This window comes from Pelophylax lessonae (assembly GCF_965119305.1).
Source record: "Pelophylax lessonae genome assembly, chromosome: 11".
Classification (NCBI taxonomy): Eukaryota; Metazoa; Chordata; class Amphibia; order Anura; family Ranidae; genus Pelophylax; species Pelophylax lessonae.
The window spans coordinates 206,978,689-206,998,851 of NC_138778.1; the positions used below are offsets into that span (position 1 = coordinate 206,978,689).

At 44.4% G+C, this 20,163-nt stretch overlaps 1 protein-coding gene across 1 annotated transcript in view; it reads left to right on the forward strand.

Moving 5' to 3' along the window:
* The window catches only part of LKAAEAR1 (LKAAEAR motif containing 1), a 62,394-nt gene that overhangs the window by 22,343 nt on the left and 19,888 nt on the right, over positions 1-20,163 (forward strand). Inside the window, exon 2 of the mRNA XM_082271555.1 lies at positions 1,829-2,173. Within this exon, the coding sequence (XP_082127681.1) occupies positions 1,871-2,173 (303 nt within the window). The 5' untranslated portion in view covers positions 1,829-1,870. The remainder of the gene's footprint in view (positions 1-1,828; positions 2,174-20,163) is intronic.

Below are 20,163 nucleotides of genomic sequence, written 5' to 3' on the forward strand. Positions count from 1 at the left end.
AAATATAAGAATTAACAGAAGGCCTGAGAAAATGCTGCTCCCCATCACTTCAACATACTTCCCAAGTTTTTGAGAAGGGAACGAGGAACATTTACTAGCAAAAGTATATAGGCATAGGATACGCCTCTTAAAAGAGAATTATCCAGAAAAAAAGTATTAAAGTGGTTGTAAAGCCTAAACATTTTTTTACCTTCATGCATTCTTTGTTCCCCCTCAACCACCTATGTTACGCTTTTTTGATGCGGTTTTGGAGTTACATGACCTATGAAAAACACCCTAAGCACAGTAAAATGGCAGCAAAATTGCGTACATTTTCGGCACCATTATCGGCACCATTTCTGTTATTGACAAAATGCCGATAACCCCATTTTCGGCTGATAATTTTAGGCTCATTTCTAGCCAGTAAGGACTAGGCCTATTTTTGACATTTGTTTTTTACAAGTTAAAATCAGTATCTTTTGCTAGAAAATGACTTAGAACCCACAAAGATTATATATATATATATATATATATATATATATATATATATAGCGAGAGAGATATCATTGCAATACTTTGTCACACCATATTTGCGCAGCGGTCTTACAAACGCAATTTTTTGGGGAAAAAATTCACTTTTTTTAAATAAAGAAATAGGAAAACAGTAAAGTTAGCCCATTTTTTTTATAATGTGAACGATGTTGCGCAAAGTAAATTGATACCTAAAATGTCATGCTTCAAAATTGCACGCGCTCATGGAATGGCAACAAAATACGGTACTTAAAAATCTCCATAGGCGACACTTTAAAAATTTTTACAGGTTTCCGGTTTAGAGTTACAGAGGAGGTATTGTGCTAGAATTATTGCTCTCGCTCTAATGATCGTGGTCATACCTCACATTTGTTGTTTGAACGTCGTTTACATATGTGGGCGCGACTTTCATATGCATTCGCATGTTTTTTTTTCCTTTTTATATTTTCATTTTTATGTTTACACTGTCCCCTTTAAAAAAAAAAAAAAAAATGTTTGGATCCCTTTTTATTCCTATTACAAGGAATGTAAACATCCCTTGCAATAGAAATAAGCATGTCAGGTCCTCTTTAATGAGAGATCTGGGGTCGAAAAGACCTCGGATCTGTCATTTACACTCAAAAGCAAAAAAAAAATTGTCCCTTTTAAGGCTGTTGTGGGGAAGTGATGTTTGACATTGCTGCGGTCCTCCAGGGGCATAGAGTTGAGTGGGGGCCTTCTTGCTCTCACTCTACTTCCTACCCATCTGTGCATCCGTTCTTTTCGCCGCTACCGGTGGCTCCGGTAAGCAGGGAAGATGACTAGAAAGCGACGGGGGGTGGGGTTAACCTCTCCCGCTGCCCATAAAAGTGATCCCATGGTAAATCCGCCACCAGAACACTTTTTAGCAGATTCCGGATCGTCTGCTGTGTAAAAAAAATAATGGGGGTTATGGCAGCTAGCTGCTGGCATAACCCCGGTATTTACGTCAAAGTACCAATGTATATACATGGTGGGGCGTCCGGAAGTGGCTAGATCACACCAAAACGAGGGACACATGAGGAACAGAGGGATATTGTTCCAAATCAGGGACTGTCCCTCAAAATCAGGGACAGTTGGGAGCTATGCTTCAGTACATATCAAATCACCAAAATACTAGGTAAGATGAGCTCTAATGATCAGAATTTGGAATGGCTAGTTCTTCCCTTCAGCAGAAATAAACATAACCGGCACTAAAGTGAAGCTGGAGCAGTATTTTTTCAGCACCGGTATTTTAGAATTTTTTACCTCCTATGATCTTATTGATTAGGAAACCCTAAATTTCTGTTTTAATTTTTAGGAATTGTCTTCATTCTTTTTGAGGATACTGCAAAAATTTCTAATGGCGTCAAATAAAGATCAGCCTAAAACTAAACCTTTGAAGAAAGGTGCCAGCCAGGGAAAAATGGACCCCATGCAACGTGCCAGATACTTGGCTTACGAGCAGCCTAGCAAATCGGTAGCAGCATCACTAGCCATCACCCAGAACCGGCTGAAAGAACATTCCCTCAGGTCCCAGGCTGAGACCCGTAAACAGATCCCAAACCTCGAGCAGGAGAGGCAAGCCAAGGTGGTGGGCCAGCTGAAGGCCGCAGAAGCTCGAAACCGTATCCGCCTGATGAGATTCCGCTTCCAGTGCATGAGAGTAAGATGTTTTATGTATCCCGGGAGATTTCCAGAAACCAATTTTATCTGCTGATAGAACTAAGAATGTTTGCTTGTCAGCTTTATTGATGTTTTCAGAATGCTAGCAGATTAGTCCTGCTGGGGGAATTAGTGACAAAATTATTTGTGATTAGTGTATACGGAGGGTCAGGAGTTCATTGTCAGAATTGTTTATTAGTGTGTACTTGTCTAAGGATTCTTCCAGTATATTTATGTAGGAGCCATCATTGCTGACTTTATTGCTGACATTGCTGGTGTAAAAATGTGCAAGCTTCGGGGCTGTCATTCTCATCCTTCATAGCATAGGGTACCATCTGTGCCTGCGCTAGACAGATGACATGTGACAGACAGAAAGTGTGTTGTGTGTGTAACCCCGACTGACAAGCTCTGTACTGCAAGCTGTGAGAGCAGAATGAAAAAAATACCAATAGCAGTCTTTGCGAATACCTTTTATATATACAATATACCTAAAGATTATTTTCACTTTTGCAGTCAAATTTGAGAAAACCTCACTATGGGTCATGGCAGACTGAACAATGTTAGGGAGGCCATAGATTATGCAGTTTTCTTTCCTTCCACCACAGGTGAACGGGAAGAAAATTGCTTGATTTCTATTGATGGGGAAATTCCTCCCACAGCGCTTTTGTGTTCTGCCAGCAGGGAACCTACACTACCGGCAGAACACAATGATTAGTGTTGCCGGCTATAGCCGACGGCACTAATGGTCAGAGTTGTATAAAGTACTCGAAACCCATACTTGAGTAAAAGTACAAGTGCTCAATCAAAAAGTGACTTGAGTAGAAGTGGAAGTGCTCGATCAAAAAGTGACTTGAGTAGAAGTACTAAAGTATTCAACATTTTTTGTACTTAAGTATTGCAAGTAGTTTTTTTTAAAATTTTTGCTACTCAAGTACTGAAAGTAAAAGTACCAGTAGTTTTGAAAAAAAAATTGCTACTCAAGTACTGAAAGTAAGGCCCCGTTCACATAGCAGCGACGCTACTTCCCGGGGCGACCTCCGAGGTCGCGGCGCGCTGCTCGCCCCGCGACCTCGGAGCGGCCGGCACGGACTTCATATCATTGAAGTCTATGACGGTCGCTCCAGGTCGCCCCAAAGAAGCTCCGGACCCTTTTTCTAAGTCGGAGCGACTTGTGACGCTCCTATTAGAACGGGTCCGCAGCTTCCCTATGGAAGGCGACCTACGGCGACCTGTGAGGCGACCAGGTCGCCTCACAGGTCGCCTTAGTGTGAACGGGGACTAAAAGTACAAGTACTGTGTTATGTAGTTATTAAAGAAAGAAGTCAAAAGTTTGAACATCATATTGTTTTTTATTATTTCAAATGCAGCTTTTATTTATACATACAGTAGCTTTTATTTTCGTATGCGCTGATAATACACATGTTTTGAACTTCATGAAACCTGCCATCTACTGTTCTGGCAGTGGTAATTTTTATAATAGTAACGAGTAACTATGCAGCACAAAAAAAAATATCGGAGTAGAAGTATTGAAATCATTGAAAAAATGTAGTGAAGTAAAAGTGGAAGTAGGAGAAAAAAATTCTACTCTAGGAAAGTACAGATACCGCCTTTCGGTACTTAAGTACAGTAGTGAAGTAGTTCTACTTAGTTACTATACATCTCTGCTAATGGTTCTGGGAAAACCCAGCAGGCTGGTTGTACACAAGTCGATCAAAAGACCAGGGTGCCCATGTATGGATTGAAATTCTGTCGGTCTAATTTCGATTCATGTATAGCCGGCTTTAGAGTGAGCCTGTCCCAAGTCCGTCCTCATTAACATACAATGCATAAAGCCCTTCTCTTCCTTTATTTAAAACAATGGTCCCCCTTGCAGGCTTAGGTCATATTGTACTAGTATGCACTGCATGCTAGTATATTATGACAGACTTGCCTGCAGACAGAGCCCTCCAGCGCTGCACTGACACGGCTCTCCTTGGTCTCTGGTGGCTCCCATCTTTGCCCTGTGTTCCTTTTGGGTTTTGGATCTTTAGGCACTTGAATGGCCGTGCCGCAAGTGACGTCACTCCTATGCGGGAGTCACATCGCCGCTGCATGTAGAGCATGTGGCCTAAGCTTCACATGCAGATCGCTTTACCCAGGGAATTTTTAATTCCAAGAGTTTACTACCACTTTAAGACCGTATTCAAATCTAGTTACTGTTAATAATGATCTGCCTTCACAGTACAGACAGGGTTAAATATTACAAACACAGCTGTGCAGCCTTCTTATAAACAAAGAAAACTACCTTGGATTTTTCCTTGCTGGAGAGTCCAAATAGATAATCTAAAATGGTAAATGTGTGTGTGTGTGTGTGTGTATATGTATATGTATATATGTGTTTTGTTTTATTTTTTTTAAGTGATGGAATGGGGAAATTTAATGAATGTAAAGTAGGCATGATGCCAATTTGGGTGCAAAACTCTGACCGAATACCACTTTAGCATGGACCAGCCGAATTTCAAACAGTGTGTGGCTGTCCCTGCTCATCAGAAGTCAATTGTTTGACTGATTTCTGTTGAAGGGACATGCTGGAAAGCTTTTCTTGATCAACAGCTGCAGCCACTGATCAGTGTATTCTGTCAGTGGCAGGTCCCGCTGTCAGAATACAATTCTATGATGTGAGGATTCCTCTATGCACCTCGCTTGTGTGGATAGAGGAATCTGTTTGTTTTTTATTCGTTCAGCCCGCTGGCTAAACGAGAGAACGATAAAAAATGAACCAGTTTAAGATATGCAGATTTTGCTAGGCTCCTACAAACACTGGCCCTGGGTGATGCCTGGGGGGAATTTCACCCAACTACAAGGGATTACACCCTTCTACTTAGTCCAGAATAGACCATATTTTCATCTCCTCTGGGAATCCCCTCGCTCAGTTGAGCTAATATACGAGAATCAGCTTGATCTGACTACTCACTGGTTTTGGTCACTTTATCACGGACATCCCAACTTTAAAAAACTCATTTCAGGGAGGTGGCAAACTCATTTCAGGGAGATGGCACTCCTGCACCTCAACAGACCTCAATCTTCACTTCTTCCTCAGGATTCCTGCAGGTATTGCTGGCTGATGTCCCCTTGGTCAGTATAGCTGGTGGCTGCTGCTGGCTGTCCTCCAGGGCTGGTACTGCTGGTGGGTACTGCTGGCGGGTACTGCTGGCTCCTCTTGAGACACAAACAGAGTGTGACAGGAGCTGCGCTGGAGAAGCATGTCGCTGCAATAGAGAGAGGACCCTGTATGGCTCCTCTCACAGGCGGGGTGCATTTGAAATCACTCTGCCTATGTCAGGAGCCAGAACTATACACGAAGCATCGGCTTTGTTCTTCACATTAAGGGCTGCTGCGACTGACAGTCTGGATATTGCGCGGCACTTGCGGGTGTCAGGGAGCCGCAGCCCAAATGCGGGAGACTCCCGTACTTCATGGGAGACTTGGGATGTCTGCTTTATCATTGACATTGTATGTGCCTGGCTCTCATCATTGATGCTTGAACGAATCCCTTCTTAGTGACCCCTGTTGGTGTGAGGATGTGAAGATTAGCTATCTCAGACATAAGGCAACAGTTCGGGGGCATCTCATTCGGATCTCTTCCTAGCTCATAAATAAACGGTCAGCCAAAATCACTAGCTTGGATCGTTAGCTACAGTCCTTAATTAGGGCTCCCAATGCTCTCCTGACCTGGCGTTACTTAATAAAATTGATACTACCAGAGTGGAACTTAATTTTCTGCTGACCACGAAAGCTGAGAATAGTGTTCGCTGGGATGCAGCCCGGTTTTATGTCCGTAGTAGCAAAATAGGCACTATGTTGGTGCATAAGCTGTCCCCTAGGACTAAAAGTCATGCTATGCCTAAAATTAGATGTCCAGGCAGTGTATTGTTGCAAAATCCACAAAAACTCTTGGCATGCTATGCCCCCCGCGACGACCCTATCTATTATTCTGCGTCAGTTTGGTGACATATCTGGCCCTGGGGTCAACGAAAACAAATCATTGGCTATGAATGTTAATCTTCCTTCAGAACCTTGCAATAGGTTGCAAGACTTCTAACAATTCCAATGGCAGGACTGCTAACTTCCCTCTTTGAGGGCATCTCTGTCCTCTATATCTAAGTTATATCTAAGTTATACCATTTTAACTATCCGCCCCTGTTTTGATGTCTGATGGCAGAGCTCGCTAATTGGTCTGTATTATACTGTATGATCTCTCGTGGCTGGGACGCTTACATGCGGTGAAAATGACGATCTTACCAAAGGTCTTATACCTTTTTTTGCTCTCTTCCTATCGCACTCAGCCGGTCGAATTTGCTCCATTTCATTAAGTTTATCTGAGGTCAGCGAGGACATAATTTGCAAAAAGAAATTGCGGGGTGGGCTGGGCACCCCAAACTTATGGATGTACTATCAGGCAGCACAGTTGTCAGTAGTCTATTCCAACCATGAAAAACCAGACTGGATGTCGATGGAAAGACAAGCCAGCCATTCAACCATTCACAGTGGATTTTGTGATATGGCAGTGGCAGTCCCCTAGGGCTCAGTCAGCGATCATGGTCCCAACATTGTCTCACTCCTGCTCTGTGGGATAGATTAGGGACACGCGATAATTTAATTTCCAGATTCAATCCTCTTGCCCACTTCTTTAAAAATCCTAGTTTCCCTCCAGGCATGGACACTATGACATTCAAGTGGTGGTTGGCTAAAGGTCTCTATAGAATTGGGCACTATTTCACCTCAACCAGACCCTTCACCTTGGCCCACTGTGTATCTAAGCTTGAAATCCCGCTCTCTGAATTTTTTCCATTCTATCAAATCTCATTTATTTCAAATCCTTATGCCCGGTGGGGCAAGCTGACCCTTTGCTCACCCCATATGAAAAATGGTGTAATATGGATAAAGAACAGATGGGAGGAATCTAATTTATTTATAGTCTGTTGCTTGCCTCCCCAAATAAATTATCTTATATGGCGGACTGGGATAGGTATTTGACCTCTGATACAACCCTGGAAGCATGGGATACTCTCTTTCGAGCTGCTTTCCACGGTATTGGAAACATCTACCTCCATTGAGTTATAGTTAAGTTATTACACAATGGTACCTGGTCCCAGCCCGAGGCGCTTTTCCACTGCATGGTACGGATCGGTTTGGCGCTTTTCCACTGCATGGTACCGCATGGTACGGGTTAGAACGGTTCAGTACGGTTTGGTACATCTGCGCTTTTCCACTACATGGTACGGCGTCGGTACGGCTCGCTTAAACAGTACCACCTCGGTTGGGGTTCCAAGCAGGCCATACCGATACCATATCCCACAATCCTTTGCATGCAGCATTGATTGTTTGAGAACAATGGTCAGAGAATCGTTGTAATCCCACCCACTTACTACTAAGTACTACAACAGTGGAAAAGCAAACCGAGCCGAGTAGAGCCTATACAGCGCTGAAAGGTGCCGGCTCGTACCACGCAGTGGAAAAGCAAACTGAGCCGAGCTGGGGCAAGCAGTGCCGAGTGGAGCCGAGCCGGTACTTGCAGTGGAAAAGTGCCATAAGATGTACAGTGGCTCATCTCCGTGGTGCTTTCATGGATGCTCCATGAACCATGTACCATATGTGGTGGAAGTGTCTCTGTATTAGGGGGTATTGGAATAGGATCTTCTCATTACTTCGTCATTTGCTTGGTAAAAGTATTGCACAGTAGCCCCGGTATGCTCTGTTGAATGAGGCTATTCCCGACTTCTCCAGAAGTGAGCAAAGGTTTGCTGACTTCTTTCTAGCGGCTAAATGTACAATTGTGGGGGCCTGGAAGAAACCTTATGTGTCTTTTACCCATACTAAACATATTGTTTTGTGGATTATTATTCACATGAAGCTAGCAAGTGTGCTGAATGACCGGGTCAACCAGTTTGAAAAAAACATGGTCTCCTTTGGATTTATATATGCATCTCATTACATGACTCATTGTAATATCTCTTCAATCTAGGGTTACCCTGTGTCTCTTTCTTTATCCCTTTTCTTCTTTCTTGGTTTCCTTCTTTTCCTATTTTTCTTTCCCTTTTTTGTATTTGTTTATGCTATACGAGCTGAGGAGCTCTTTGCTCCTGCAGTCTCTGCTTATTTAGATGATCTGGTGGCATTTAGAAATATGACGCAATTTCCGGTCTACGACCCTGTGGCACGTCACTTCCAGGACGGTGGAACGCACGCCGGGACCGAGGCATACCCGAGCGCACACCGCATTCAGGAAGATATTACAGACCTGCCGTACATGTTATTTCTGCCTGATTCTGCTCCATTAAATGTGAGTGAAACTCTTAATATTTCAATAAAAGATTGTGTAAACGGGATTACACTATTGCAAGTTTTCTTTTCATATCCATGTACACGGTGTGCTGAGAACTACAGACCTCCAAGGATTCCTATTTGGTTCCCTATTGGGACATAAGCCTTGCTGACCCTCTATAGCCGTACAGCCTAGGGGTCAACTAAGTTCGGTAAGTGGATGCCCAAAGGGGGATGACTGGCACCGTTCACAGCACAAGATTTTTTGGCATGATGTTGCACATCTTTCCGAGCACTTAAATGCACTTTCGGTGGTTTGTTATATGGACATTTGCTGATCTCACTATTTATTTATTGGACTATTTTAGTCTCTTTGCATACTTGCACTGATTTTGTGGATACTTATTTATTATTTTTTGTTATTATTCTCATTCAAATTTTTTATTTATTATTCTATGGTATTTATTGTGGAATATCTTAGGTGTATGTAAGCACTAGGGTTGCACATGGCACTTTATGATCATTTGAAGATCTATTTAACATTTGATACACGTACCTTTTTGCGCTGTTTTTCTAGAATTTTATAAATATGATTGTCCATCCTGCTGGCAGCAGCATTGATGTGATATTGGTCTGCTCCTTTTTTTTTTTTTTTTCTCTTTTTTTTGTTTTGATTTGTTATGCTCTGACTGATGCCATTTTATCACTGCTGCCAAGAGACTTCGATTTCATTGTCTACCATTATTGGATATGGTTTTTTTTCTCTAATTTTGGTATCTGTACTGCTAATAAAAATTTTAATAAACCTATTGAATGAGAAATAATGTACAGATAGAAATGTTTTACAAAAACATTAACATATAGTCCTATACAATTATTTATATCAAGCGTATATCTTTTTACATGTTTATCTAAAAATAATTGAGACAAAATTATATGTTCTCCTTATGAAGGCAGTGCTTGAATTCCTAGTATTTTTAAAAGTGGTCTTTTGGTTTATTTTGGCTCTCTCCTTTTGCATGCTTGTGCTATGCCTGCGTTAGGTGGCACATGCTGTAAAATAAACAGGATTTGATGGGTCAGGTAGGGGCTGTTTCTTACCTATTTACATAAACACACAGCAACAAGATTGCGGAGGAGAAGGCACTAGCCTTTCATTACAGTCTACCATAAATACAGCACTTGTGCTCACTCGAGAGGTCTCGGTGCTTTTAGATAAATTGACAGAAGCTATGTTTCAGGAGGTCAGAGTGAACTCGCAAAATGTATTTCATAAGCAGACGTGACCCTTGGGAAAAATAGTGGCTTGGTAAAGGACACATTGCTTTCACATTGCAGTCACTTCTAGCCCCTGATTGGTCAGAGAATCCCACTCACCCCGTTGTTATCCCACCCACTTAACTTTAGTACTACTTTAGTGGAAAAGCAAACCTATACCGTACCGTACCGAACCGTTCCAACACCGTACCATGCGGTACCAGCAGTGGAAAAGCAAACGGGCCAAGCAGGGCCGAGTAGAGCCGAGCCGGTACTTGCAGTTTAAAAGTGCCAATAGTGTTGTGTTAAATCTTTCTACAATTTAACACTTTTGCCTATTTTGGTCTCTGTGTGTTCACTGGCAGCCACACCACACTGTACCTTGTTCACACTTGGCAGCAGTCAGCAGGATATGCCCCTCTTTGCAGCTGGTGTGGAAGGAGAAGCGGGGATCACAATGACGCCATTAGGAGTGGCCTTGGCCTTAGTGCCTAAGTTTAATGGGTTAAACATCTCTCCATCAGAATTAGAGGAGAGACTGGAGAGTGCTGTTCGCCTGTACCAGGTTCTTACCTGGCTGATCGTGGAAAATAGAGAATGATGCCCAACGAGCGGTGATGGTGCTTCTGGAGGACTCCTGGGCCAGCCTAGAACAGATTTTGGCACACCTGGAGGGCCTGTTTGGGGAAAGCGTAACCGTCCCAGAACTGAAATGTAGACTTTTCTTCTGCAGACAGCAAGAGGACAAAAGCTTCACCCACTTTGCAGTAGTCCTCCAAAACTTGTGGAAACACTTGAAGGATGTTCATGCTTTGCTGACATAAATGCCTCAGATACGTTACTGAGAGATCAATATGTGGTGGGCATGAAGGCCAGCCCTGGTAAAAGAGCTTTGAATTAATAAAGGCGCAACTGTCCCCCATTTTCAATGACACTGTAGTGGATGCAGTTGCATGGGAGCAGGAGGATGCTAAAGCAACTGTGGCTGTGACAAAGAGACATGAGCCACTGTATGTAAGGAAAGAGGCCTTGGCACCTTCTCCCCTGTCGGCCATGCAGACTGTCATCAGGTCACTAACCCAGAACATGGCATCCATGTGGCAAGAAATGTCCACATTCAAGCAAGAGCTGGCCAACCTCTCCAAGGGCAAGAATCTGCTGCCCAGGGACCCTAAAAAAGACTGGAAATGCTGGTGGTGTGGGTGATTTGAACATCTAGACAGAAACTGTGGCTCGTCCAAAAACAAGAGCACTCAAAGGCCACTGTTAAACTAGAGGCTCTTAGGGCAGAGGGACATCCCCCAAGAGCAGCAACACAAGGTCCCAAAAGACCAGAGGCTATGGTTGTGCCAAGTCCAGTCATTAACACCCTAGTGAATGACCAGATGGTCCCGTATTTGATTGACACTGGGTCAGAAGTCACCGTCATGTAGTAGGAGTTCTACGCCCAGTGGTTCTGGACTCCGGACCATTGGACCCATTCTGGCTGTCCCAATAACCTACCGATCATAGGGGAAGGAGCTACCTGGGTGAGGATAGATACAGATAGATCAGAAGAGGACCAGGTAGTGGAGCGGGTCAGGGTGGTGATCCGCAGTCCAGTAAGTTCAGTGGTACCTATCATTCTGGGCATGAATTTCCTGAAGATCCTGGTCCTATCCCGTCTGCTGGCTAGGACTGAACAATCAGTAAGGCGCGCACGGGCCTATAAACTGTTTGGCTCAATATGATCTGGATCTTTGAGGCCTACCAGTGTGCAGGCAGAGAGCGGACAGAGCAGGTGGGAGTTGTCCCCACGCCTGCCAAACAAAAGCTACTCCTGGCGCCCCTTCAAGAAGTTGCAAGGAACCCGGTGATGGTAGAGCCCCGCAAAGACCAGGGTTGTAGTTGGCAGCCTGCACCTTGCCTAAGTTCCACAGAGGGAAGGTGCTAGTCCAGCTCATCAACTTGGGAACCTCCTCAGTTCCGCTCTTGAATAAAACCACCATCGTGGATCTCTATGTGATACCCAGTCACTGCATCTCCGGGACCCAGCCAAGGGTAAAAGCTGTGTGTGCCCAGTTGCAAGCTGCTATGGCCCTGGACAACAGGCAATACGGGCAGTTACTGGAACAACTAGCCTTCCTCATCCTCATGCCCGCTGACAACCTAAAGCCCTTCTGGGTGTACACAGACGGAAGTTTACAGGGCCTGGGGACCATCCTGGCCCAGCAGCAGAATGTATGCGAAAGAGCGATCGCCTACATGTGCTGCAGTTTCTGGCCCACAGAGCAGTACTCCCACAATTACAGTTCCTTTGAACTGGAATTATTAGCTCTGGTGGGGGGCCATCAGGGAAAAGTTTGTGGAGTACCGTACGAGGGCAGAGGCCTTCACAGACAATAACCCCCTCACCTACCTCGTAACGGCTAAATTGGGGGCACTAGAAAAGATGTGGGTTGTCCGTCTGGCACACTTCAACTACAAGATATATTACAAACCTGGGAAGTTCAGCGCACATGCGGATGCCCTCTCCTGCTATCCGGTGAAACGCCCAGGTGAGGCCATGGATTCAAGTCATGAGGAATTTGAGGTGGCCTCAGTTCTGCCCGCAGCCACCTTTTCCTGCTCCCTCAAGGGTCAGCAACAGCACTCCCAGGCTGGGACTGCTGAAATCCACACTCTTGAGGAATGGGCCCTGATACAGCAACGGGATTCTGAACTCATCCAGGTGAAGCGTTTCCTTTTATAATGACATAGACCTTTCTCTCAGGAGTGCCAAAAGTTGCTGGACACTGTGAGAGGGATCCTGAGGCAGTGAGACTGCCTCAGGATACCATCATGGATAAACTGCCACTGTGACCAGGGGACCGGGTGCTGCTAAGAAACCCGAAATATGAAACCGCAAGCAATTTTTAGCCCAACTGGGAATGCATCCCCTCTCAGAGAAACAACCTTTCCCACTGACCCCTGTGTATGACGTGGTCTTAGAGGGCCCTGAATCTTATCAAAAGTTGGCTCCATCACAATCTGCTGAGACCTTGCATTCTAAATAGTGATTGTTCTGCCAAACCACATACAAACTGAAGAGACAATGATCCCAAGGATGTACCGCTAATCCAGGAAGTACCTTTCGAGTGGTATCTCTCTCCCATTGAACCCAGGCCTCTGGGATCCTGAGAAGGAGAGTACCCCCGATGCATCTACGGACAGCCCCGAGGTACCACTCCTGGAGGCTGCCAGTCCTGCTGATTCTTTGGACTCTTCAAAGCGTGCAGCCTCCAGCCTGGATGAAGGGAGTATAGGTAGCCCTGTTGATTCCCAGCCACCTAAGGCCTCGGCCCCAATCAGAAAATGACAGTTCTGAAGGCGATCCCACAGAGGACTCTGAGGGCCACCGCTGAGTTTGTTCCAACCATGTACAACTCCCTGCAAACTACTCTGATTATGTTTGAAATGCTACTGTTATTGCCAAAATTATGTTTCATGCAGTTATGTGTTGTTCTTTACTGTGTTGCGATGCCTAGGACAGGATCTGTCAAGAGGTGGGAAGGTAAGGCGGAGCAGTCTGTACTCTTCACTGCAGGTGGCGCTCGACTGAAGTGGCAATTCATAAGGGGAAGGAAGTTGTGAGGAACCTGGTTTCTCTTTGACTTCCTTCGGTCGCAAGAAGACAGCTGTCGGATTGGACACTGGCACCGCATGTGACTCCAGTGGCCATTTTTGATCAGGCAGAGTTTACTTAAGACTCCAGCTCCAGGGTTTGGCTCACTCACTCTATGTGAATGACTAATGTAGGGACAGGTTCCGCATCTGGCAGGGACAGTACTTAAAGGTAGGGAAAGGTTCCAGTGGAGTAGGTACAGTGCAGGGACTATCTCACTCCAGGAAGCCTTCACTTTTGGATGTGATCCAGCCAGGCCACACTTCGCTCCTCATTGCAGACGTTGGCATCATCTAGTCTTCAGACTGCTGTCACAGTTCATAAGTGGCTCCAGACGGGTGTGCCTTCCCTGCCGGGCCTGATAGTGTGTTGAACTTTTCTACAATGTACTTTTACCTAACTTTGACTCTGTGTGTTCACTGGCCGCCACAGCACAGTGCTGCTAATCGCCTTTGGCCACTTACTGTCTACATGCCTGTACTCTATTGGCTAAAAAGCATTGTTAAAGCGGAGTTCCGGCCTCAAATACCTTTTTTAACTAAAAATACCCCTATAATACTAATTCATCGCCCTTTACAGAACCGCTATTTTCATACTTACAAGGTGTACAGTATTGGATTTTAGTCAAAATCGTACTTTTAAAAACGCTGTCTGGGCGTGGCCATCTTGGATGTGGGCATCTGAATCCGCAGTGTAATCTTCTGTGTCCTTCTTCCTGATTCCAAGGAGTGTTCTGGGAGTTCTTCCTGACTCCAGCCTCCTGGGAGTGATGACAAACAGCTCCCAGGATGCATTGCAAAGGCGGAAGTGATGTCGGTGGCCGCGGCCACAGAGGGGGGAGAAGGAGGAAGCACAATCAAAAATGCCCTGAAATAAAGGTAAGGGACCCCCGAAAAAAATTGGAAATGCCCAATTGTTGATCAGCATAGCGAGCACTCCAGGAATCACTAAAGTTGCAAAATAGGCCAGAACTCCGCTTTAAATTAGTACAAAAGGCTTGTGAACATAGGAGGATTGGTCGCTCAGCAAGGGCTACATTCAGAGAATTATTTTTATTTTCTGAATGAATGCAGATCATTCTGTGAACGAGGTGGGGAGGGTGACATCACCACCCCCCCTTTCATCTTGTCCAATCAAAGAACACTTTGCATTAATTTAGAGAATACAAAGCCTTCTCTGAATGGCACTTATGCTAGCCAGCTGCTCAGCACAAAACCCAGATACAAGTGGTGATCACTGAAGCTGTGGTGGCTATTTCAGTTATTTACAGCTTCCAGAGGCATTGGTCAAGTATGTTTTTATACATAAGTGTGTGCAGCCTATTGCATTAGGGTGTGCACCCAAATGTTTTAAAACATTAATTGGGGTCAGTAGAGCAGTGGAGTTTTGTCAGTAGAGCAGTGGAGTTCTCAGTAGGGCAGAGATTGGTGTCAGTAGGGCAGTGGACGGTGTCAGTATTTTTTATTTTTATTATTTCATTCTTTATTATTTTTTACAACTTTTTTTTTTAGGGCTTTGGTGAAATACAGTGGGTACGGAAAGTATTCAGACCCCCTTAAATTTTTCACTCTTTGTTATATTGCAGCCATTTGCTAAAATCATTAAGTTCATTCTTCTTCCTCATGAATGTACACATAGCACCCCATACTGACAGAAAAACACAGAATTGTTGACATTGTTGCAGATTTATTAAAAAAGAAAAACTGAAATATCACATGGTCCTAAGTATTCAGACCCTTTGCTCAGTATTTAGTAGAAGCCCCCTTTTGATCTAATACAGCCAGGAGTCTTTTTGGGAAAGATGCAACAAGTCTTTCACACCTGGATTTGGGGATCCTCTGCCATTCCTCCTTGCAGATCCTCTCCAGTTCTGTCAGGTTGGATGGTAAACGTTGGTGGACAGCCATTTTTAGGTCTCTCCAGAGATGCTCAATTGGGTTTAAGTCAGGGCTCTGGCTGGGCCATTCAAGAACAGTCACGGAGTTGTTGTGAAGCCACTCCTTCGTTATTTTAGCTGTGTGCTTAGGGTCATTGTCTTGTTGGAAGGTAAACCTTCGGCCCAGTCTGAGGTCCAGAGCACTCTGGAGAAGGTTTTTGTCCAGGATATCCCTGTACTTGGCCGCATTCATCTTTCCCTCTATTGCAACCAGTCGTCCTGTCCCTGCAGCTGAAAAACACCCCCACAGCATGATGCTGCCACCACCATGCTTCACTGTTGGGACTGTATTGGACTGGTGATGAGCAGTGCTGGTTTTCTCCACACATACCGCTTAGAATTAATGCCAAAAAGTTATATTTTGGTCTCATCAGACCAGAGAATCTTATTTCTCACCATCTTGGAGTCCTTCAGGTGTTTTTTAGCAAACTCCATGCGGGCTTTCATGTGTCTTACACTGAGGAGAGGCTTCCGTCGGGCCACTCTGCCATAAAGCCCCGACTGGTGGAGGGCTGCAGTGATGGTTGACTTTCTACAACTTTCTCCCATCTCCTGACTGCATCTCTGGAGCTCAGCCACAGTGATCTTTGGGTTCTTCTTTACCTCTCTCACCAAGGCTCTTCTTCCCCGATAGCTCAGTTTGGCCGGACGGCCAGCTCTAGGAAGGGTTCTGGTCGTCCCAAACGTCTTCCATTTGAGGATTATGGAGGCCACTGTGCTCTTAGGAACCTTAAGTGCAGCAGAAATCTTTTTGTAACCTTGGCCAGATCTGTGCCTTGCCACAATTCTGTCTCTGAGCTCTTCAGGCAGTTCCTTTTGACCTCATGATTCTCATTTGCTCTGACATGCATTGTGATCTGGAAGGTCTTATATAGACAGGTGTGTGGCTTTCCTAATCAAGTCCAATCAGTATAATCAAACACAGCTGGACTCAAATGAAGGTGTAGAACCATCTCAAGGATGATCAGAAGAAATGGAAAGCACCTGAGTTAAATATATGAGTGTCACAGCAAAGGGTCTGAATACTTAGGACCATGTGATATTTCAGTTTTTCTTTTTTAATAAATCTGCAACAATGTCAAAAATTCTGTGTTTTTCTGTCAGTATGGGGTGCTATGTGTACATTCATGAGGAAGAAGAATGAACTTAAATGATTTTAGCAAATGGCTGCAATATAACAAAGAGTGAAAAATTTAAGGGGGTCTGAATACTTTTCGTACCCACTGTATTAGCAGGGGGAATCTGTGCCGCACAGGTAGATTAGGGTGTGCCCAGGCACACCCGGCACACCCCCTGCGCACGCCTATGTTTTTATACATAGTTACATTGGTCAAAGCTGGAGCAATATATCTGTGAACCAAGTTTGAACCGAGCCTTAATGTTGACATAACTTTAGGGCTCACTTAGGTATTTGTGTGCGCCTGAGTGCTTTTGTTCCTAGAACAAGTCAATGTAAATGCAAAAAAAACAACTCGGAAGACCCTGTAGGTTTCCTGTATTTGACTTGCTTCTGGTGACTGTATACAAGATCCATTACATGCTCAGACCAGAGCTATAGCAGAGAGTGCGGGGTTAATGCCTTCAGGATTGCAGTAATTGTGCTTGACCCGTAACTTCCAAAGCATCTGGAATGTCTCCTATGTTTCCTTTCGTGATCCCCACTGCAGCTATTTTTAGTAAGCCAAAATAGGAAGCCCCGCCTCCCCTTTATCCTTGTGATGTCACCCGCGCCTAAAATATCGCTGAGACTGGGTCAGGAATGTTGCAGTGTTGACCCCCTCCCCTTCTTTCTCCAAACCCAGGCTGTCCATATCATAAGCTACGATTTTTACCTACCATTTTTTTTATTTATGTATATGCTTTCAATACATTTTCAAGATTTTTTTTTATTACAATATTCGAACACCTCCTCTCCTTGTAATCAGAGTCAGGAAAATGCACACCCCTACATATTACCTGCTTTATAAATGATGTGTCTTCTTCTCCTCTTTATTGATTCATCATGCCAACTCACAGTACATTGCATATGCTAAAGTTTGCCATAGGTGAGTCGTTTTTTCTTTTGTTCAGCCAGCAGGCTAAAAAAAAAAAAAAAAAAAAAAAAAAAAAAACAGATTCCTTCTTCCAAACAAGCGAGGTGGATGGAGTAATCCCGTAATCCCCCTCCCACCGGAACATTGTATTCTGACAGCATCATCCAACAATTGGCTGCAGCTGCTGATTTGACGCCTGTCGGAGAGGAACGGCTACACTGATCAGAATAAGGACCCTTGGGGTCTAGCGTAGGTAAATGGTCCCTTTTTATATTGGCCAATATTCCTTTGTGGGCTCATATCTTAGTGGTGTAGCACCCTTGTCTTTATGCAAGGTTGCTGTTAAATTTAGTTGCTGAGCCTTACTTAGCTTGGCTGTAATTATTCTGTGGTTATAATTGGACTTCCCTTCTAATCTGTTTGACTGCGCTTCTCCCTTCCGTCAGTAGGTGGCACTGTAGCCTCTGGCACTAGAGTGAGAATTACAGTTAAGCAAACTGTTAATGTCCAGGTGTCCCTCAACCAATCACAGTGTCACTACGGCATTGTGGGGGATCTTATAAAAAGGATGGGAGGTCCAATGTTCGGTCTCTTCCGCCCCTACCCCCCTTGGGGAAGGGTGTGTGCTGCTGTTGCTGCTGACTAGGCCTGAAGCCTGAGGCCTAGTCAGATACCTGGGATTCTGCTGAGGAGAGCCAGCGACCCATAAGGAAAAGATCATCCACAGACATCCAGTAACCTGTGTGAGTAACCTGCTTGTATCTTATGGAGGACAGCTGTCCAGACAGTACAGACCACAAAAAGGGATTGAATCTGGTGGAGAGAAGTTGTCTCCCAGATCGATCTGAAGCTCATGGAAACCTAATGATTCTCAAGGTCTGTTATCCTGTACCGCTGTCTGAATAACCTGTCTTTTGCAATAGGAGTCTGCCTAATAGACTGTTCTTAAAGGGTGTCCTGGACCCTACCCCTCTCTCCCTCATTTTATTTCTGACCTGTTGAGAAGAAATAAACTATTCCTTTACTTCAGCATAAAAGTGACTGGCGCCCAACATTTATTTTTACCTGCATCACTACCCACCATGCCTGACAATCCACACCCACAGGAGGTATGTAGCCCCTCTCTGCCTCTGAAGGTCATCACTAGGCCCTAGGGGGTTCTGGGGGTCCGCTACAGTGGTGTATATCCAGGGATCCGACCCGCTGTTTTGGAAGGGGCTGTATAGATATCCTCTTTATACCCGTTGTTGCTGTGGTGATCTCAATAAACCGCGAAGAACATAGTAGGGAAGCTCATAGTGTAGTATGCATAAGCGTTTTTAATCAAATATAGTAGTCACTTACATGTTAGAAACGATATTGCCAGCCGGTACATAGAACAGCGTTGGAGCTGGTTTGCATTCTGGCTGCGTTTCAAAGGGCGGAAGTGACGTAGGGCGTAGCACGGGACCCTACGCGTTTCGTCATCAAACGTATGCCGTCATCAGGGATTCGCGGCTTATTGAGACCACTTACCTACACTAGACCCCAAGGGGTCGTCTGGTAAGTGGGCTGAAAACCCGGTGACGGATTCCCCTCCTTTGTCTGCATGTGGATTTTTGATCTCACTGAGCACCAAGCACTTTAAAATGTCCAATCACTAAGGACTGTGTTATCGTTTTTTTTGCACCTGGCACTTGCCCCCCTCCCCCTGCTTACCGGTCATTTTTCCTGCTTACCAGAGCCGTCGATAGCTGGGAAAACGATCCGGTCCGTCCATGTCCCATGCAGGAAGTCAAGTGAGGGCAAGATGGCCCCCACTCTATGGCCTTGGAGGATCGGAGCAACGTCATACGTCGCTTCCTCCCAACGACCTTAAAGTCCCATTTTCTCATGATGGAAAGAAAAATTACTTTTTTTTTTTTTGCTTTTAAGTGTAGATGTGAGATATGAGGTCTTTTTGACCCCACATCTCACATTAAAGCGGACCTGTCCTGCTTATTTCTATTACAAGGGATGCTTGCATTCCTTGTAATAGGAATAAAAGTGATCAATTTTTTTTTTTATAAAGGGACAGTGTAAAAATAAAAAATAAAAAGGTAAAAAAAATGTAAAGCGCCCCATCCCTCCAAACTTGCGCGCAGAAGCGAACGCATACGCAAGTTGCGCTACATATGTAAACGGTGTTCAAACCACACATGTGAGGTATCGCCTCGATCGTTAGAGCGAGAGCAATAATTCTTGCCCTAGAACTCCTTTGTAACTCTAAACCTTTAGACATTTTTAAAGCGTGGCCTCTGGAGATTTGTAAGTACAAATGTTTGTCGCCATTCCACGAGCGTGCGCAATTTTGAAGCATGACATGTTGGGTATCTATTTAGTCTCTGCTAAAAAGGAATATACAGTAATCCCCCGCTACATCGCGGTTCAGTTTTTGCGGTCCCGGTAATTCGCCGTTTTTTTTGTAATGTTATTTTACTATATAAATCATTAAAAATGAAATATTTTTGTGTTTTTCATAGCTCTTGCTCTGTCTCTAAGTATCTTTTATGTGTTTAAATGAGTTTCTATTGTTTTAAAAGTTTAGAGACCTTAAAATGCTTTTACACGTACAGTGACAGTAAAAAAATCATGCCTACAATGCATTTTAATAGGGTTTTTCTATTTCGCGGAATTTCACTTTTCGCGGCTGGGTCCGGAACGTAACCCCCGCAATGGAGGGGGGTTTACTGTATAATGTTTAGGGGTTCTAACTAATTTTCTAGCAAAATATACTGATTTTAACTTAAACAACAAGTGTCAGAAATAGGCCTGGACCTTAAAGCGGAATTCCACCCAAA